Source organism: Larus michahellis, chromosome 7, assembly GCF_964199755.1.
Source record: "Larus michahellis chromosome 7, bLarMic1.1, whole genome shotgun sequence".
NCBI lineage: Eukaryota > Metazoa > Chordata > Aves > Charadriiformes > Laridae > Larus > Larus michahellis.
The window spans coordinates 45,325,320-45,343,350 of record NC_133902.1 but is presented as its reverse complement, the minus strand read 5'-3'; the positions used below and the strand labels follow the sequence as shown (position 1 = coordinate 45,343,350).

At 40.8% G+C, this 18,031-nt stretch overlaps 1 protein-coding gene across 2 annotated transcripts in view; it reads left to right on the top strand.

Annotated features, from left to right (window-relative positions):
* Positions 1-4,527, top strand: part of CNTNAP5 (contactin associated protein family member 5) — a 296,300-nt gene extending 291,773 nt beyond the window's left edge. For both annotated transcript variants that reach the window (XR_012588190.1, XM_074593548.1), the window contains exons 23-24: positions 2,617-2,688; positions 3,708-4,527. Coding sequence is in view for 1 of the 2 variants with exons in the window: in XM_074593548.1 (XP_074449649.1) it covers positions 2,617-2,688; positions 3,708-3,904 (269 nt within the window). In the remaining variant the exon portion in view is untranslated. The remainder of the gene's footprint in view (positions 1-2,616; positions 2,689-3,707) is intronic.
* The last annotated feature ends 13,504 nt before the right edge of the window (positions 4,528-18,031 follow it).

The window sequence follows — 18,031 nt, the reverse complement described above, 5'->3', positions numbered from 1 at the left end:
GGCCTTCTGAACCCAGTGATGCTTCCAAGTGAATTCCAGTGTTTCACACTGTAATGCCATCATTTTTATCTAAAAGGAGGAGGATGTCCCATTAAGGTCTCACATGAGACATGATATTGCTTTTCCTTGGCTTCAGAGTTTATTGTGTTCCCACTGGAGATGGTTCTGCTGTCACATGCCATCTGCTCCATTGTAACAAACCCTTCTCTCCTTGTATCCTCATTTTATTTCTCAGGCAAAACATAATTCTTAAGGCCTATGTCTGTTGGCCTTCATTCTGAAACTGATCTCCAGCATTTGTTGTGGTTTCCTTTCAGTGCTTAAATTCTAGGAACAGTCGCAAAAAATAGTGGAGCTTTAACAGCATTTAGTGTCAGATCTTACATAATCTTTTAGGCATGAATGACATCGTATGTGATTTTTAAGGTAGAAATTTAATTTCATGCTTTTTTCGTACATAGTGAATAACCTTTCATGACTCTACTTGACTAATACTATGCACCAGATACCAGCTGGAGACTTTTCTCCAGTACAGGAAGACTGATGTTCAGCAGATGTGAATTTTTATTGTAAGTGATTTCACTGGCGCCAGCTGAGGGCTGGGGTAGAAGATATCTCACAAAACTACCTGAAAGTTAAATCATCTTGAGTCTAAAATAATGATTACACCCCTCTTCTAGTTTGTGGAAAGAAATAGGTGAATCACACTGTCCATCTTTGACAGCCATCTTAGGATATATAGTATCTGTAGGTTCTCTTCCTCTGTTTAACTAAATAAAAAAAAGCCTAAATTGCTAGTTTTGATTTATATAACTAACTCTGAGATACTGAAAAATAAAGGAGATGAACCTACCCATGATGTACAAAATTATGAGCAACCTTGATCTAACTTTGAATTTGGCTCTGCTTTGAGTTTAGGCTTAAAGGTTTGAGATTAGGCTAAATAACCTCCAAATTTCCCTTCCAACCTAACCTTTTCTATGATACTATCTGTATTTATGTGTAAAACAGCAATTTTGTCCCCATTACAGTCCCACAAATGCAGTAAATGAGATGACGCACTGCCATGACTGTTTCTTGGCAACATCACTATAGGCACCCAATATCCAAGCAAGGGGCCTCTTGTGAATAGATCTTAAGTGGAGTGTCCAAAACTGTCATTGGCAATTACTATTCGCGTTGATAATGGGTGTACTGGAGTCCCTTTTGTGCCTGTAGCTCAGTCAATGAACTGCAGATATGGGGAACTTTTCAGTATGGATGTGTTTGATGAGAAATCCTTCCACCTTTAAAACTAGCAGTAGAGTTACACCTTTTAAAACATGAAAGCCCCTTTGAGGCTGACGCCTTCTGCACATCTTTGGGGTTGGTATCAGTGATGTGGAGAGTAAGGAGAAAGCGCCCCTTTTAACAACCTGAATAGCCCAAAGCCACCATCATTACAAACTCAGCACCTCCTGATACACAAATATGAAATTTTTGATTGTTTCAATAAAAAAACATTTTCTTGAGCAATGAGATCCCAAAATGTGGCTGAGTCAGCTACTAAGGCAAGGATATTCAATGACAATAATCCTTGCAACACCGAATTTCTCAGTTAGGCTTCCACCTCTTGCATCGGAAAGATCAGTTGGGAAAAGCAGTATAACATATAGCAGAGACAGTCACCCATAACTCCCCCGTACACCCTCTGTATGATAGTCTGGAGGCCTGTAAAGGACACACAGATAGGAATCTCCTCAAAGGAGAGGCTGAGCTGAAAGGAAAAAGATGTGGAGGTGCAGAAAAGCTGGATTCAGCTAGCAGTAGAAAACACAGCATTTTCTGAAACACGCAGGACTAAAGCAGGTACACTGCCATAACTCCACTGACTTCAGGGAGGGCTTGCCCTCTCAGCTTTGGACCTGAAGTTGAAACTGCCAGCTTGTACACTGTTTCGACAATTAGTCATTTATAGATAAGGTGCAAGAGAGCTCCAACATTGAGAAGCCTTTGATATAGGAATTCATTTCTGACCCCTCTCAGTTTTGAATCCAATTTGACCACTGCATTTCTGCAATGGAAAGAAAAACATCCCTTCCAAGAGCTGTCCCAAGCAGAGACTGCTTGTCTTTATGGGATTGAATTCAACTTGTATATCTGCATGTACAAACATAGGTCAGGTCTAAATCTGTCTAGTCTTCCTTTCCTTTTGCTTCTTTCTGCTATTGTTTCTTAGGTATGAAAAAAAAAACCACACACACAAAAAAAAACCCTAACAAAAAAAAACATCTCTGACTGAGAAAAGCTCCCAATGGACTATCTAGTTCAAACGTCTCTGTGATTCTTCTACTGATAAACTGAGACAACACTTTGAGATGTTAGTGTGAGCCTTTCTGTTTCCTTTTAAATATACCCTTAACAGACTTTGCTCCTGAAGTTGTACAAGAAAATTGTCCTGCAAGCTCACTTTATTTTTCAGAGAGCTTTCTGGTTCGATTATTCAATCCCCCAAATCACATCCTTTGAAAACAGATTAGAATTTATGAGGGTAAGAGGATGCCTCTGTCTAAGTCACGGATAAAATGAATACAGTTGATACAGAAAATAAGTCCTGTTTTGTTTAATCAACTGCAGATCCTTTTGGGAAGAGAGATGAAAGAGAGCCTCTCACCAATGCAGTCAGAAGTGATTCAGCTGTGATTGGAGGTAACTTCATTTTTAAAGATTACAATTGAAAAGTAATTCTGTCAAGGGAAACATCTATGGTACTTTAAATCTGAGCCCCATAAAATCCAGTTCAAGTTTTCTTGCAATCTAATGTAGGTCTAGTATTTGCTGTATCTATTAGCACATATCTGTATCAAGCTACCTAGATAGGCAGCTGCATTATGGCTTAAGCCAATAGTGATGCGGCACGTGATGTTGGATATTACCCCCAAAAAGGCATTATGGATTGTCAAGAACCTGAGTCTTCTAAAATATAACCAAAGTCTGTCTACCTGCCTGCTTGAGCCAGGGGATTTGGACAAGATGACCCCCGGAGCTCCTTTCCAACCTCAACCATTTGCTGATCCCATGTGATCGTGATCTAAGATCCAGGTAACTAGTAGTTGTTTTACATGCCACCCTGATGAGAGCTTCAACACAATATTCATATATCCTGTATATCTTGAGCTCTCTCTTTGCAAGCTGGTGGTGTAGTGTAATTCGTCAGGTCATATGGAAGCATTTATATACTGGGGAAAGATGTCCTCATAGCTTCATGTATGGTTTTCATTTTCCTTTAACAACCTGGAAGGCAATTTATGTCTGTTTATTTTATAGGATGCCCTGTAGGGAGCTGCCTTCGATAATATCTAGAAGCTATAAACCAAAGTGTACAAGGCTTATGCAGGGTTTCCAGAGATAACACAGAAGAAAATATGACAGAGCAGGAATTTGTATGAGCATACAGATCTACTTTTTTAAAAAGCAAACACACTGACCCAGCTTGACTTCCAATGAAATCAGAATTTCACTGAAATTAGAAGGTCAATTCCATCAATGCTTGCTGCTTTAAGTCTTACTTAAGGTGACAAAATAGAACTAAAAACTACCATGGAGAGTATGATAGAGGCAGATGATTGTGTATGGACTGAGACGAACTGATACCCAGTAGTTGTTGTGAATTGGTAATGTATTTTTGAGGTAACCCTTTCTGTCCTTCCTTTTTTACCTCTCTTCAGGTGTAATAGCAGTTGTGATATTCGTCATCTTTTGCATCATTGCCATCATGAGCAGATTCCTCTATCAGCACAAACAAGCACATCGAAGTAGCCAGACAAAGGAGAAGGAATACCCGGAAAACCTCGAGAGCTCCTTTAAAGCTGACATTGACTTGCAGAACACAGTGAGCGAGTGCAAACGGGAATATTTCATCTGATGGACAATGCAATTTCTTCTTACTCTTACTTCCCTAACCTTCCTTCCTTTATTCCTTCCTTCCTTTTTTCTTTTTGTAATTTTTTTTTAAACATTCGGGTTTTTTTTGCTAACTCCTTTTTCATTTGGAAAAGACTGCCCTGCACAGGAAACACTGACAACAATCACAGTACCTCGTTCTCTGCACAAGAACCTGGCAGTCACAGTTACTTCTGCAGCTCAAGAGACCTGTTATCCCACCCTACACAAAATAAGATCCGCACGCACACCTGGTTTCTGCTGTGGGTTCCTGGATGTTTCAAAGTCTCTACATTTGTTTGTGCTTTTCTCTGGAGCCATTTAATTCATCACTTTTACACTAGAGCTGGACTATGTAAAGTAGAGGTAAAGTAGCTGAACACGTAGCTCTACAGATACTGGGACAGGATAGAGGGAAAGAATGAGACCAAAACGCCTGATTAATTTTACAGGCTCATTTTCAACAAGCATATAGAACTGGCCAAATTCTCAAGTGATATGAATTGATCTATTATCTATTGATTTCACTGGTTTTACACTAATCTGTACCAGTTGAGAAGCTGGTCTGAGGTAAGGAAAAATAAAACTGTCCTCATTAAGCTCCTTCCCCCGACCTCCTGTCCTTTTACTGTAACTTTTAGGCTTATCAATACTTTTCCAACAATATATGTATCAACAATAAATGTCATTCCCGTGCACCTCTTTCACCTTCATCTCATACGGCTGGCTATGTAGACCCAACATACTCTAGCATAACTCTAGCTGAAGCATGGAAAATAGTAGCTTGAATCTCCAAGGGTTTTAGGAAGCTGCTAGGCCTTAGGTGCTCTATATTTGTCTGAAACGTTAGAAATGCAACATATACCCGTTCATGCCATATGGAGGGCTATCATACACTGAGGTTAAACACTATTGCTGCTGTGGCAAAGAAAAAGTACAAGAAACAAACAAAAATAGTTTAATCTTAAACATGAGTCACACCTCCTGCCAGTTCTTCTAAAAAAGAAAAAATCCAGCTACTAAAAAAAACCCCAAAACTGCATGAAAGTTTGATTGGTATTTCCTGTTTGTAGAAATTGGAATATCTTCTCCAAAGCTAAATAGAGAGAGGTCTGATGTCATGTCTAAAAAGGTTAAAATTTAATCAACCCTGTTTACAAGGAAGAACATTAATGAAACAAGTTAAAAAAGATCCCAAATACTCTGCTTTGAATTAATCATCTCCTCTCCTTTCTAAAGTCTTCTATCCTTTCCTGATTGGGAAAATACTGAAGACTCAAATCCTGCCCATTTTACGCGTGCTGCATGGTTTCGCTGTGAGGCTGAAAGACCTTCGTTTCAGTCACAGACATCATAAGGGTAAGAATGGAGAAGTCCCACCAAAGGAGGTTTTTCACACCCTGCTTGTGTCTTTGTGACATCCTGCCTTCACAGGGCGTCTGAAGAGTATGTAGAATTTGCTGTCAGATTTGCAGGTTTCCAACAGGAGTTGAATCTGTCCAACAGATAAGAAAAAATTAAATAATCCTATTTATTGCAATACTCTGGATAAGAATTAATTTAAGATAATTAATTGTGTAGGTGAATCTCTTTCTTTGCCCCCTACACCGTTCCGCAGTCCTCCTGGGATTTCCACGTGGTGATCCTTTTTACATAGATTAAAATCAAAGAATCCCAGTATGAGGTAACAACCTACAGCAAACTAGAGATGGGGTTACACGTGCAACAGGTGCTATTTTTCCAGGCAATGCATTGCAAAGGTATGTAGCTGGTTATTTTTTTGATGGGAGGAGGGGACAGACAAGGAAGAACAAATAAATGACAGTGTGGATATGGTGATTCTTCACCACTTCTTTTGGAAGACTTTATGAGAAGTAGTGTCCAGCGAAGAGAAAGCAATCTTGGAACGATACCGTTCTCACATGGAGAGGAATATGTGAAGCCAGCCCCATACTCAGAACTCTGACTGAGCGATCTTATAAAGCTGTTTATATTGAAATTAGTATTGGTGCCATTCTTCCTTAACCGTGGTCAACAACAGCCCTTTTGCTTCAGTGCTGGCTGTTTGCATGATACATGATTACTTGAGAGTGTTTCTGCATGATGAGATGTGTAACGATGAAGTCATTAGCTGTGTTCCCTGTACATCGCTTTATCTTTTGTGGTGAAATCCTGGCAAAGCAATTCTCTTTTCTCCTTCCCTTCCTTCCTTCCCCCAGATAAAGCTGCTTCGTTTAGCATGGCAGTAGGGGAGGAATAAGCGAGCGCACGGGCTCCTCTGCCCGTGTTTGAGTCATTTTATCTGAAAGGGACTCTGCGTGAGACATATCTGAAGTCCTAATGGACTTAATTGGCTTTATGGAGAATGGAATAGGAAGGAGGGGAAAGCCCACAGTCGTGTATTTTTCTCTAGCCGAACTAACAGATACAAATCATACTTCTGCTTTCCTATATGTTAGTTTCCAGGAACAAAATTACTACAAAGTGCAACAATAAAGCGCAAAGCAGCTCCAGCAGTGGAGTCGCTGGAAAAGGGAGACCGAGCAATGAAGCAGAGTCCTCTCATTTCTCAAGTGACTAAATTACTTTCGGCCACCTTAGGGCCTGATTCTGCAAGATGCTGAGCTTTCTCAAGGAGGGTCAAGTTCCCATCACCAAAGGCAGCTATTAGTGTTGCTGCACACATTTCAGATACAGTTTAGCAGCTCAGTCCTGGCCCCGAGAGCAGGTGTAAGCGGAACGCTATGTGCAAACCCAGACCTGGCAAAACAGTGGAAGTGGCTTGTCCGTGTTTCCTGTTCCTCATTTAATATAGCCCAAGCTGGTAAAACTCCTTGGAAAATATAGCTGTGTTGGTATGCGTCTGTAAAAAGAAAGATGTGCAAATACATAAATGCATACCTGAGTATAGAGAAACACGTGCATCTATACCTATGGATGTAATGAGATGTGAATATTTACATGCTACAGGGCTGGGCAAATGAAGACATTTGTATGGACTTGCCATTTAAAATTTCTAAATCAGTGTTTCAAATATTCTTATTTAAAGGTAGCTAAAAGATACTGTATGAAGTATCCTAATACTAAGTCCTTTTTTTCTTTTTTTTCTTTCTTTTTTTTTTTTGCAGGGCTTTCTTTAGTGAGGGTGTCATCAGATTTACTTCAGTACCACTTAAAGGGAATTAAAAATATTTTTTTTAAAAAAGAGAAGAAATGCAATTTTGCAAAAATCTACCAGCGTTAAAATTGCTTTCATTCTCCACAGTTCAAATTAGACTTTTTTTCCTACCTATTACAGACCATTTCTGCTATTTTTGTTAAAATTGCTGTTTAAATCTGGGGGTCTTTCCTTTTTTCTTTTAGCTATCATTCTAGATAACATTTTTCAGTAAACATGGGGGAAGATACTTTTCGTATATAAAATGACAGGATTTATTTGAGTAACCTTTGAGCAGCCTGGTCTAGTGGGAGGTGTCCCTGCCCATGGCAGGTGGGTTGGAACTAGATGATCTTTGAGGTCCCTTCCAACGCGAACCATTCTGTGATTCTGTGATTATTTTAATGGAAAACCTGAGGGTGTCAAAGAATTTTTGGAGGTCTTTGGGTTTTCTTCCTTCTCTCAAGACAAGTGTCATAAACAAAAGTAGGGGGCTGATAGAAGGATACCGAGTCTTTTTTTCTCCTGGTATGGAACCTCTGGAAATTATTTTTGCTAGGCAGGGCTTTTTAGGCACTGAAATTTCTAAGTCACTGAGATATGGATATAGGCACTGCAAATTCCTGTTTTCCAGAAATGACTTAGCCAATAACAGCCATGCTTATAAAGATATTTAGTCATGCAATCTCTGAGTTGGATGCCTATAAGGACTGTCTGAGAACCCTGGTGTCGGGCTACAGAAAACAGATGAAGGCTTTCTGTCAGAAAACTAAATCCCACTAATTTCAGTGAGACCTAGGCTGCCACCTGAGCACAATGTGGACTTTCAAAGGAGTTCAGTCTCCTGAGGATGTGGATCAATGCTTAAGTGACTAAGCAAGATGAGCACTTGACTCAAATGAATTTCAGTTGAATTTCTGCTTCTGCCTTGCTGTGAAATGTTTTAAAATGCTACAAGACATTTAAATACCTTTGAAAATTGAGTCCCATTTCTCTTTTGGAAATAAAAGGTTGGTCCTAAGTAAGTCACCTATCTAATTTGCAGTAAGTATTTAATCTGTCCTTATTCACTTACTAGAGACAAGACAGTGTGAATGTTTTGAGTAAATTTTTAAGGCATACTCTTTTTTCTCTTTTTCTTGTCATGGCACAGCACTTAGAGTATGTCTGTAGTGAAAACAAAGTCAAACAAAAGACAGGCTTTTAACTCACATGGGCTAAACCAGGATTCTCATCTGGGTGAACATAGCTGTGAAAACAAGCCATTTAGGGCTCTAGTGTTATGAGATTGTGTTCAGTCATGAGATTCCCCTGACATTTAAGTTAAAACTGATGGCCAAAATTCAAACATGAGATACTTTCTCTCTCTCTCTGCTTTATTTTAACCCGATTGAGCCAGACTTAACCCATCCTATTTAGCAATTGTTCAGTTTTTACAGTGTAAGCCAAACCCTTGTTTTAATTAGATGTTTGTCTATATTAGCATTTAGCTGATCACAAATTTCACATATTGGGTGAGGAGCAATCAATACATCATATAGTTTCACTATAGTGAGGGGATATGAATCTTCTCCTAATGAAGTCAGCTATTGATTTTGCTGAGAATAAGATTGAGCCCTAGACCTATGGAAGCACTTGAAGATTGCCTTTAATTGAGTCTTTTGGGTTTGTTTCATTTTGCATTTGGCTACTTCTTTCACACTTGTCATCCAGTCCTGTCCTGTGGTCAGTGAGGACAGGGCAAATGTCTCAGACATCCTTTAAGACTAAATAAATCACTCTCTAGAGGTGCATCTCTCTCTCCATTGATTAGAGCGATAGGGTAGGCTCCTGGCAGTAGGTTATCTGCTTCTAGCAGAATTTGCCTACATATAGGAATCTTACGCTAGTGTTGCAGCCCCAGTAGACACATCTGCACAGGTCTTAAAAGAGACTTGTTTTTTATCGAGATACCAGCTGGACACCTCCTTGCATCTAAAATTACACTAGACATCTCTGCTTGGGAAATACATGCATCTACTTATAGTCAAATACATGAAAATGAGGTGTCAAAGCACCTATTTGAGTTGGTGGCCCTCTGGTGGGCCACCAAGCTGTGGGGCTTGGGAGAGGATAGCTCTCCTTCCAGTCTATTCTATATCCAAGATCCATTCCTTGCCTCGTGTGGGAGCTTTGGCAGATAGCATACGTGTAGACAGATCTACACAGATTTCATAATCTAAATCTAACTCGGACCCCTAAGATACCTTTCTAGCCCTCTGTGTCTGGTGCTGTTTGAGATGAACTAGAGTATCTCTGAAGTAAGTTTGTAAGTCTCCTGCCTGTCATGTCTCATACCTGCTAGCCCCAAGCAGGTATGTCTGATACCTGTTGGCTTTTCAAATTGCAGTAAGGCCCATCCAGAACCCCTAACTTCCCGATGAGATGAATCACTGAAAAAAATCCCATCTTCAGAAAAAAAATCAAGCTTCCTTTCCATCAATGTAAGCCAATCAGTTGAAGTGTGTCCCTCACCTCAGCTTAAGAAGAGTATTACAGGAGGCAGGATTTGACCCCTCTGTGCTCCTCCATCTCATGCCATTGTTGTTTGTTGCCATCACCTACACAAAACTTACACTGAAGAAGACCAGTTTGACTGTTCTGCACTGCGAGCTTTTCACAGACACAAAGCAGTTTTAATTTTTTTTTTTATTTATTTTTTCAGAAAGCAACACTACGTAAAAGGCTTGAGCAAAAGCTGAGACCTTGTGAGGCTCTCTAAGACAAGTGCTATTTCAAAGCTTTCATGCGGTTTTGTAATGCCTGCTTATCAAACAAGCCAAGTAATACAGTTACATCCCTGCCTAACCAAGAGACTTCTCCAGAGTCTCCTTATCCAGAGTCTTCTGGGGCTGGTGGGAGGCCTCTTGGTTGACTACAGTTGGAGATGCACCATGCCCTTGAGGGTTTTGGGGGGGTTTCTTCCCAGGTTACAATCACAGCTTCAAAGCATGATTAGTTCCCTTTGGTTCTGCACTTTGCTGTGCCTCCTTTTCCAATGAAAAGTTCTCCGTGTCCTCTTTCGGTGTGGGGGGGGCCCTCCTCTGTGCTCCTTTTGTACATGAAACTTCTAAACACACTCTTCTTTTGGGTCTGAAATACCTTTTTTCTTTGGTTGTTTATTTTGAATCATACATATAGGAGTTTGGATATTTCTATGTATTGGTACTTACTTTTGTGATCTTTTGCACTAAGTTACGCTGACAAAAACAAAAACTGGGAAAAAAAAGCACACTTTCTGGTGAACTATTGTAATTTGTAAGCTCGTTGTTTGTTGTTTGTAATGTACTGAGTCTACAAGCCGAGCTAAGGAAGGATTAAGGCAACAGTTTGTGTTGACAGTGTCACTCTATATCTAGTTCACCTGTTTTCTTTTTCTCTCCTTTTTTCTTCAACATGTGGGGCTGTTAAATTGGCGGCAGGAGGCGGAGGAACTTGTTTTACAATTCTAACCAAGATTATGGTTTTTCTCCTGGCAGTCTCAGAAACCAGAAATCTGAAGAAATTTCGTGATCCTCAAAATGTCAGCTGGGTGTTCAGCCAGAAGGGAGACTACACTCCACTGTGGAGATGTAGTCACCCAGTGGTGGAGATCTGTACGGGAAAATGGGGACATGAACTCTACAGATTAGAATTTTGATGAGGGAGATTAGGAGGCAGAAGCTCCCAGAATGGTTATGCTGTTGGAAACCAAGCATGGTAACCATCACGTGGATAGGAGGGTTTCAGGTCTTTTTCCACGGTTCGTTTATGCCATGGAATGAATTACTAGTAAGCCTGCCAAAAGATAGCCTTAATTTTCCTGGTGATCTGTAAAGTATCAGAGATGTGCTTCAAACATGGGAGAGGATTTCAAACCTCTGGCTGATACTAACCTGAATCTCCAGTTAGATCACTGGGGCTCTCCCTGGTACCCCAAAGAAGAATCCGGGATTGTTTTCCTCAAACAATTGTAACATTTAATAAAATGTTGGGTACAACAGGTGATCCAAAGCATGGTGTTTGCTTAGAGACTCCTCTCCCCATCCCTCCCTCACTTACTTAGGCAGCTTTTTCTAAACTACTGACTACTATTCCCATCGCAACACCATTTGCTTCCTGATACGCTGGTCATTACTCTCTTCATGGATTTCAGTCCCACAACCCTAAAGGGGTTCCGTCTGATAAGATTTCTGCATGGGAAATTATTTACTCGTTTTTGCATGCCATAACCCTTTGCAGTTCCTTCTTGCATCATTTAGGCAAAGCATTTTCTGCCGCGTTTTGTTCTTGCTGCCAATGCTGAGCACATGTATCGTTAAGAACGAAAACTGATTGCTTCTGAGGTAAAGCTTAGATACAGCCAGTCGCAGCCTCACATCCCACTCACGACACAGAGGGGTACTCGGACACCCAAGACCCCTCTATGAAACTTCAGATAGACGTTAGGAGAGCAAGTAGGTACATGTTTTTTTCAGGCATCCAGACGTAAAGATCTCTACTCTGTGAGTTTTGCAAATGAAATATTTAACATAGACCATTATATCTAGATGATAGCGAGAAGCTAACATTGTAGTACCTGACCTGCTTTGAATCCCACTTCGTGGAAGAAAGAGAGCCAGCTTCAGACCTGGTTTTAATCCTGTTGAGGTCAATGCAGAGATACATCACAGATGAATTTAGCCTCCGGTTGCCCTAGGCAAGGGCAGTGATGATCTCCTGCAAACTGGGGCTGACATGTACGAATTCGAGTCAGGACCTTATCTTCGTCATCCCTTACTGCTGTCAACAAGAGTTGCATTCACTGCAATTGTGTGTCTTCTAGCAGAACTGTGGATAAAACTTGGGATAAGGCAATGAACTTCAGCTCCACTTAAGACCACGACATAGCTTAAGTCACCTTCAGGAGTTTCTGGAAACGTGTGTAGGGGGAAGGGTGGTCTGTGGGTGGTGTGTTGTCAACCGACTTGGGAGCCCACCCACTGACTTTGGAAGGATTTTTTTATGGCATTTTAATGGAGTTCACCCCTGGGCAGACTGCAGTGAACTGTATCCTACTTGAAAAATGAAAGCACCCTTAAAAAAAAAAAAAGGCAAAAAGAGCAGTTTTTACAGACTGTGAAAACTAGCTGAGATTAATACTTATAATAACAAAAAATTGCCCCTTTCTACAGATGAGCCCTTCATCATTCATTTTACTTTGTTCTACTCCAATTATATAAAATAAATCTCTCAGAACACTGCTCATTTCAGTAGCAAAGCAAAAAAAAAAAAAAATTCTTTTTTTTTTTCTTTTAATTGTCCGTCCAAGGGTAATGCCAGAGTCTCTCAGTTACAGTAAAAAGCAAAATGGAGATTTAGATTATTCCCCTTTCACTATCTGGTTTTCTAAAGAGAATTCCACAGGACGTTGCCTCAGTCCAAGTCAGTTTTGTAGACAATGTAACATGTCTTAATACACTGTCCGGGGATGGAAAAAATTTAGCCTTAGCTTCTTTTGTTTTCTATGATTACTGTTGTACAGAAGAAAAACTTAAACTGTAAATAATGTATATTTAATAAAAAGAGACTTTTTGTATGATTTTGTGTGGAAGACAAATGCCTCCTCCTGTGTTTTTATTTTATCTTATATCTGAATGGACGTTATGGGGAAAAGAAAATTTCAGGCATTTACACGTTAACTCTAAGCCAACAGATCTCACTGGACATTAATAAAAGCTGAAGTGCCCACAACTTGGATTTATTGATTTCAGCTATTGCTAAAAGTTATTGTCAGAGGATATCCGATCATCACCCACATCCCTGACATAACTGATTAATGCCGGTTTGCAGCACCTACTCCAGGGTGCATAAGGGCACACAGATGCTGAAGGGGTTAAAAGTCACGTCTGGAGATGTGCTTTAGTTGTGGTTACAGACCATGTGTAGTCACAGCTCGGTAGCTTTCCAGGTGCCCATGCACACACACGTATGCGCACGTACGTACACTCCCTCCCCAGCCTGCCACGCAGAAACAGGCAGCGTGTCCTGCTGTAGCCACATGTCCCCTCATGCAACGGCCGTGCGTCTGGCTGTGGCAGGGATCACACCCGCACGCTACTGCCTTCACACACGTCCCTGGGCGTGACGATAAACTGCACCTGGCTCAGTCTCCCCGATTCTGCCTTGGCTTTATGCTTTCAGTCTCACTGATTATTCCCCTCACCTCCCCTACACCCACCCCTACATGGAAACTGGGCACATAAATCTCTTGGTCTCCTCTGAACATCTCAGTCTTTGATACTATCAACCAAGAACTGGTAAACACTGACTCAGGAAACAGCAAATTCTAATTAAGTACAAAGAGAAGGACTCTTTCAATAGTTAAATACGTTAACTAATGCATTAAATAATTACATTAGTTCAACATAAATGCATGTATCTATTTGGCAGCCTGGCAAAGCATCATTAATTGCAGTTTATGGCTAGTTAGCAACGTCGGGAAGAGGGGACACGGTATGGTGGGTTGTTGTCAAATTTCCCTCTTCCTCAGCACCTGCTGTCCTTTTCAATCAGGCAGAATAAAAAAAAAATAAAAAAATAAAATCCACCTCTTTTCCAGCAACCGCATGAGTAGCAAGTGTTTTATGGTAATGCTTTGGTCCTGCAACCGAAGTCCCATTGACAAATGCGTATAGGCAAATACCATTAAGTGCGCCCTGCTGCTGGGAAAGAAATGCAGGAGAACCCTGCTACAGTTAGCTGTGGTATTTTTTTGCTTTCCCCCCGCCTCCCAGCACGGAGTACTCGGCTGCTGCAGTCAGGGCTGGTTTTTCTTTACCTGTTAGGCTAGCAAGAAATCCCAAAAAGCAGCCACACAAGGTCATATTGTTCCTCCAAGCCCCCATGCTGGTGATGTCTGTATTTAACTCTTCTTAGCTTGAAACCATTGCTTGCTCTTTCTCAAAGCCGAAGATAAATAGCTTTTGCCTCAATTTAAGCCCATTACGCCTTTTCCTATTCCCAAGGGAATTGAAAGAACAGCTCGATCGCTTCCTGACATGCAGCAGCCCTTTTCTCTGCTGAACAGCTATCTTACCCCTCCAGCTCTCTACACCCTGCAGCCTGCCTTGTTTAGACACAAATCAATTAATGCTTAATTTTACCTGTTGAGGTGTCAGAATTCACTATAGTGAAGCTACAGAGATTTTTTTTTTTTTCCCCTCAATTTATTTTCCTCATCCCTGCATCCCTCTCTAACAAAACGTCATCAGTCCTCGACAGTGATGGAGGCGGAGCCCTGCTGCAAAGCCAAAACACTGGTGGGGCACCAAAAGTATGATTTAGAGCCTAATACAAGCAGCTCACATGTAGCAAGTTTTACTGCGGCAAGAAACACACCGTGTGACAGATTGTGGTGCTCCTGCCTCCTTAGGAGGTAAAAGGGGTGGCCCGTTGTCCAAAAGACCAGGTCTTAGTTCACTCCCACTTTGCAAGGTGTTGGGCAATAGGAAATTAGGAAATGACAGCTCTGGCAGAAGATCTCTGCTTCGTCCTTCACTTAACAAGGAGACCGTGTCTAACTACAAGGTGGCTGCTGGGTCGCTGCCATTGCCAAGCTGCAGAGAGAAAGAAAATCTGTAACGTGGAAGGGAAGCGAATATTTTGGGTGTTACAAGCTTCTCTGTAAAATAATGCGTAATAAACAGGCCAAAGCAGGAAATCAGCAGGCTCTGACGGAGATAATGTCTGGATGACCAATGTATGAAAGGCAACAGGCTGCTACATAAGAAATGAGGGATTCCGCATGAAACAGTTCAGCTTCAATAACCTAAGCTAGCGGTCTGCTGGCAAGCTTATATGGGTAAAATGAAGCATTTTTCCTGAATGAAGGATTTTGCACTTGAGCAGAGTATTGGCCTTGGGGTAGGAATATAGGTGATAACAAAACAAATGAAACATATAATGGACTTTTTTACTTCTATATGGACATCAACACTAGACGGTGGTCCTAGGACCTGATGCCTGAAATATCATAGTTCCCCTGACAAGACAACTGCTGGAGATGGACTGACTAAAAGACCTTTTTTTTTTTTTTTAACTGGCAGCTGAAGAATTTGCTATTTCTTTTAAATTTTTCATCCCGTGCCCAGTCTATCAATGTATTCTTGTAAACTAAACAACAGAGCGGGGTTGCTACCTTGGTGGTGAATTAATTAGATTAAAATTTGCATTAGATTTGACGGCGGTCTCATAAAATGCTAAAATCTTGTTATAAGACTGGTGGTTGACTTAATATTTTTGGGACTTTATGCATTTGGGGTCCAAATCTCCATGATGTTGTCTCATCTATTGACATCTGCCATCTTGTGCCAAAAACCTGTCAATGTTTGTTTGTCTCAGACTAGAGCTTCTGTCTATTTGGTCCTTTCTTACAGTCTAGTACAAGAAAAAGTCTCTAGAGAAATACTGTGAAGAGCTAGCTTGTGGGTTGCCAAAATACAAAAAATAGAGGAGGCTTGCCCTTGCCTCTGAACATAACCTATGATGTCGCACACACTATGGAAAGGGATCCAGAACCAGGACTAAAAAGAAACGTTCGGACACAAGGATTTGGATCAAAGCAACCTCCAGCAATGCTCAGAAGAGTTTAAATTTAAAGTTCCAATATTGCACTAACTTAATCCATTTGGGCATGATCAGTGGCCAGTAACCACACAAACATGTAATTCATTTCCACGGATTTTTGGGAGCTCAGCACCCCAAAAGAGCCTGACGCTAAATAAGCAAAAACATTAGTGTCATTAGCAGTGTCACTTTGCAGGTTTAATGCTATGCAAAATTTGAAAAAAATGTCTTTCACGGCTAGAAAAATCATATCACACTTATTTTGGAAGTCTAGTTCTCATATTAATGCACTGTTTCTGCTACTTTCTCAAGAGACGTCTCAGAATACCCGCTTGAGAGTCCGAACACAAACTCACAGCATTTGTAGGACCAAAAGGATGGGCAATGTGGCCAGAACGGAAAAGGACTTATGTCTCTTGAGCAGGTAACAGACAGAGTACTGACGCCTACTGAGCATAGATAAAAAGGCCAGTAAGAGAGTCCTTCTAATGATTAAATATCAATTGATGATTTTCTAAGGTTAGACACCGACCTTCTCTACTTGGCAAGTTAAAGATGTGAATGTGAGATTGAAATCTATCCTGACTCTTTCACAAGGGTGGGATTCAGGTTGAGGCACGTAATTCAGGGGTTCAATTCACTTTCTGAAAATACAGTTCTAGTGCTATTTGCGATACCCGACACAAAAATGTGGTCCTCAGACAAGGTCGAGGACTCCTTATGAGAGACCGGAACAGAAAATTGAGAAGAAGTAGCGTATCCCAAATGTCTACGATGGCACCAGATGCCAGTATATAGGCAATAAGATTTCACCCTTAACTCACTTGTCACTACATAAATTTACGTGTCGTACTTTGCAAGCTGAATCCCTCCAACACAGTGTCAAGGTGCCACAACTGCACCCTTAGGCATAAAAAGCATACGCACTACAAACTTAAATGCAACACACCTCTGCATACGTTCGAAACATGATTTCCTACAGTGTGGAGAGCTTCGCAGTGCAAGCGCCTGTTTTAATCAAATCTGTATGTTTTCATAAAGTCCAGCGAAGTCACAAGTCTGACAGATAACCCTCTGACTTCTTGAACAGCGTGAAATCTGGATAAAGTTTCCTTTCGTGTTCTCAGTGGAAAAGGTTGAGAGGGGAGGGAAACAGGCTCACTGCTAAGCGTCTGCACCTTACGGGCAAAAAACAGATTTCAAAGGGGAACTGCCAGAAGGCAGATTTCTCAGAGGTATGGTGATAAGGGAGCAGTTCAGGTTTAAAGAGGCAATGAACTAAAAATGATCAGCACAGTTAAAAAAAAATTGAACAGCTGTTTTTCACAGCTAATGATGTTCACCATGTACAGGCTGGAGCTATTGACATTCAGGGGGAAGAGTGAAGCTGACTGCTTTTCAAAAGACTTGCACCTGGGTTGTCAGGACACACTGACATTTCAGCTCAAAACTGTCCCTTGCCTGCCTTCCCACGCCACCCTGTCGCTGCTCATGTGCTTCAGGAGCCTTTAAGCAGCCCATCACTACCTGAGACAAAGTCCTTAGAAAATCAGCGGGAATTTTTCTAATGACTTCAACAGGTCACCGTCTTCTGAATGAGTCAGAGGGAGCTGTTTTTCCCATCTCTGTTGTTCCAGTGGCTTTCCTATCATTAGCCAGAATCTTCGAACAGTCCAGCTCCTTTCTTTCAGTATCTCCTCGTTTTTACAGTTTAGCCCTATTCAAAGTACTTGAAAACTGCTTTTTGGAGATGCTACGTTTGAATTTTTATTTTTCTATTATTTATGTTCGTGTTTGGGTTTTTTTATTATTTTTAATTTTTATGTGTAAATAATCTCTACTGCTCCATAGGTGTCTTAACTTTCTCCACCCAACCAAAAGGTCTTTCCACTACTTCGCACTACGGAACAAGCTATTCAGAACAAACAAATTACACCATAATAAATTCCTACACAGTTCAGTGGAATTATGCTAGCGAAGAATTACCTACTTACTTACCCTTCATCTCATTAGCATCTTTATAGTACAGCTAACTAATGCAATGTGTGGGCCAAATTCACTAGTTACTATTAAGGACTAGATCACCTTGAGAGCTCTGCATTTATATCATTATAAACCCGATGAAATTTAATGCTACTCAGAAATAAATCAAGCTCAAAATTTCCACTGATTAAAGCTGAGTTGTGCTTTGTAGCCCTGTGACAAAGTTCTGGCTGAAATAAAACAACATGAAGCAATAAATGATTTCCTACCTTCTGCATTTGCTTATCCCTGGGGACTTGTGAGAAATCTGGTTTGGGGTTTTTTGCTGTTGGGTTTTTTTCCCCC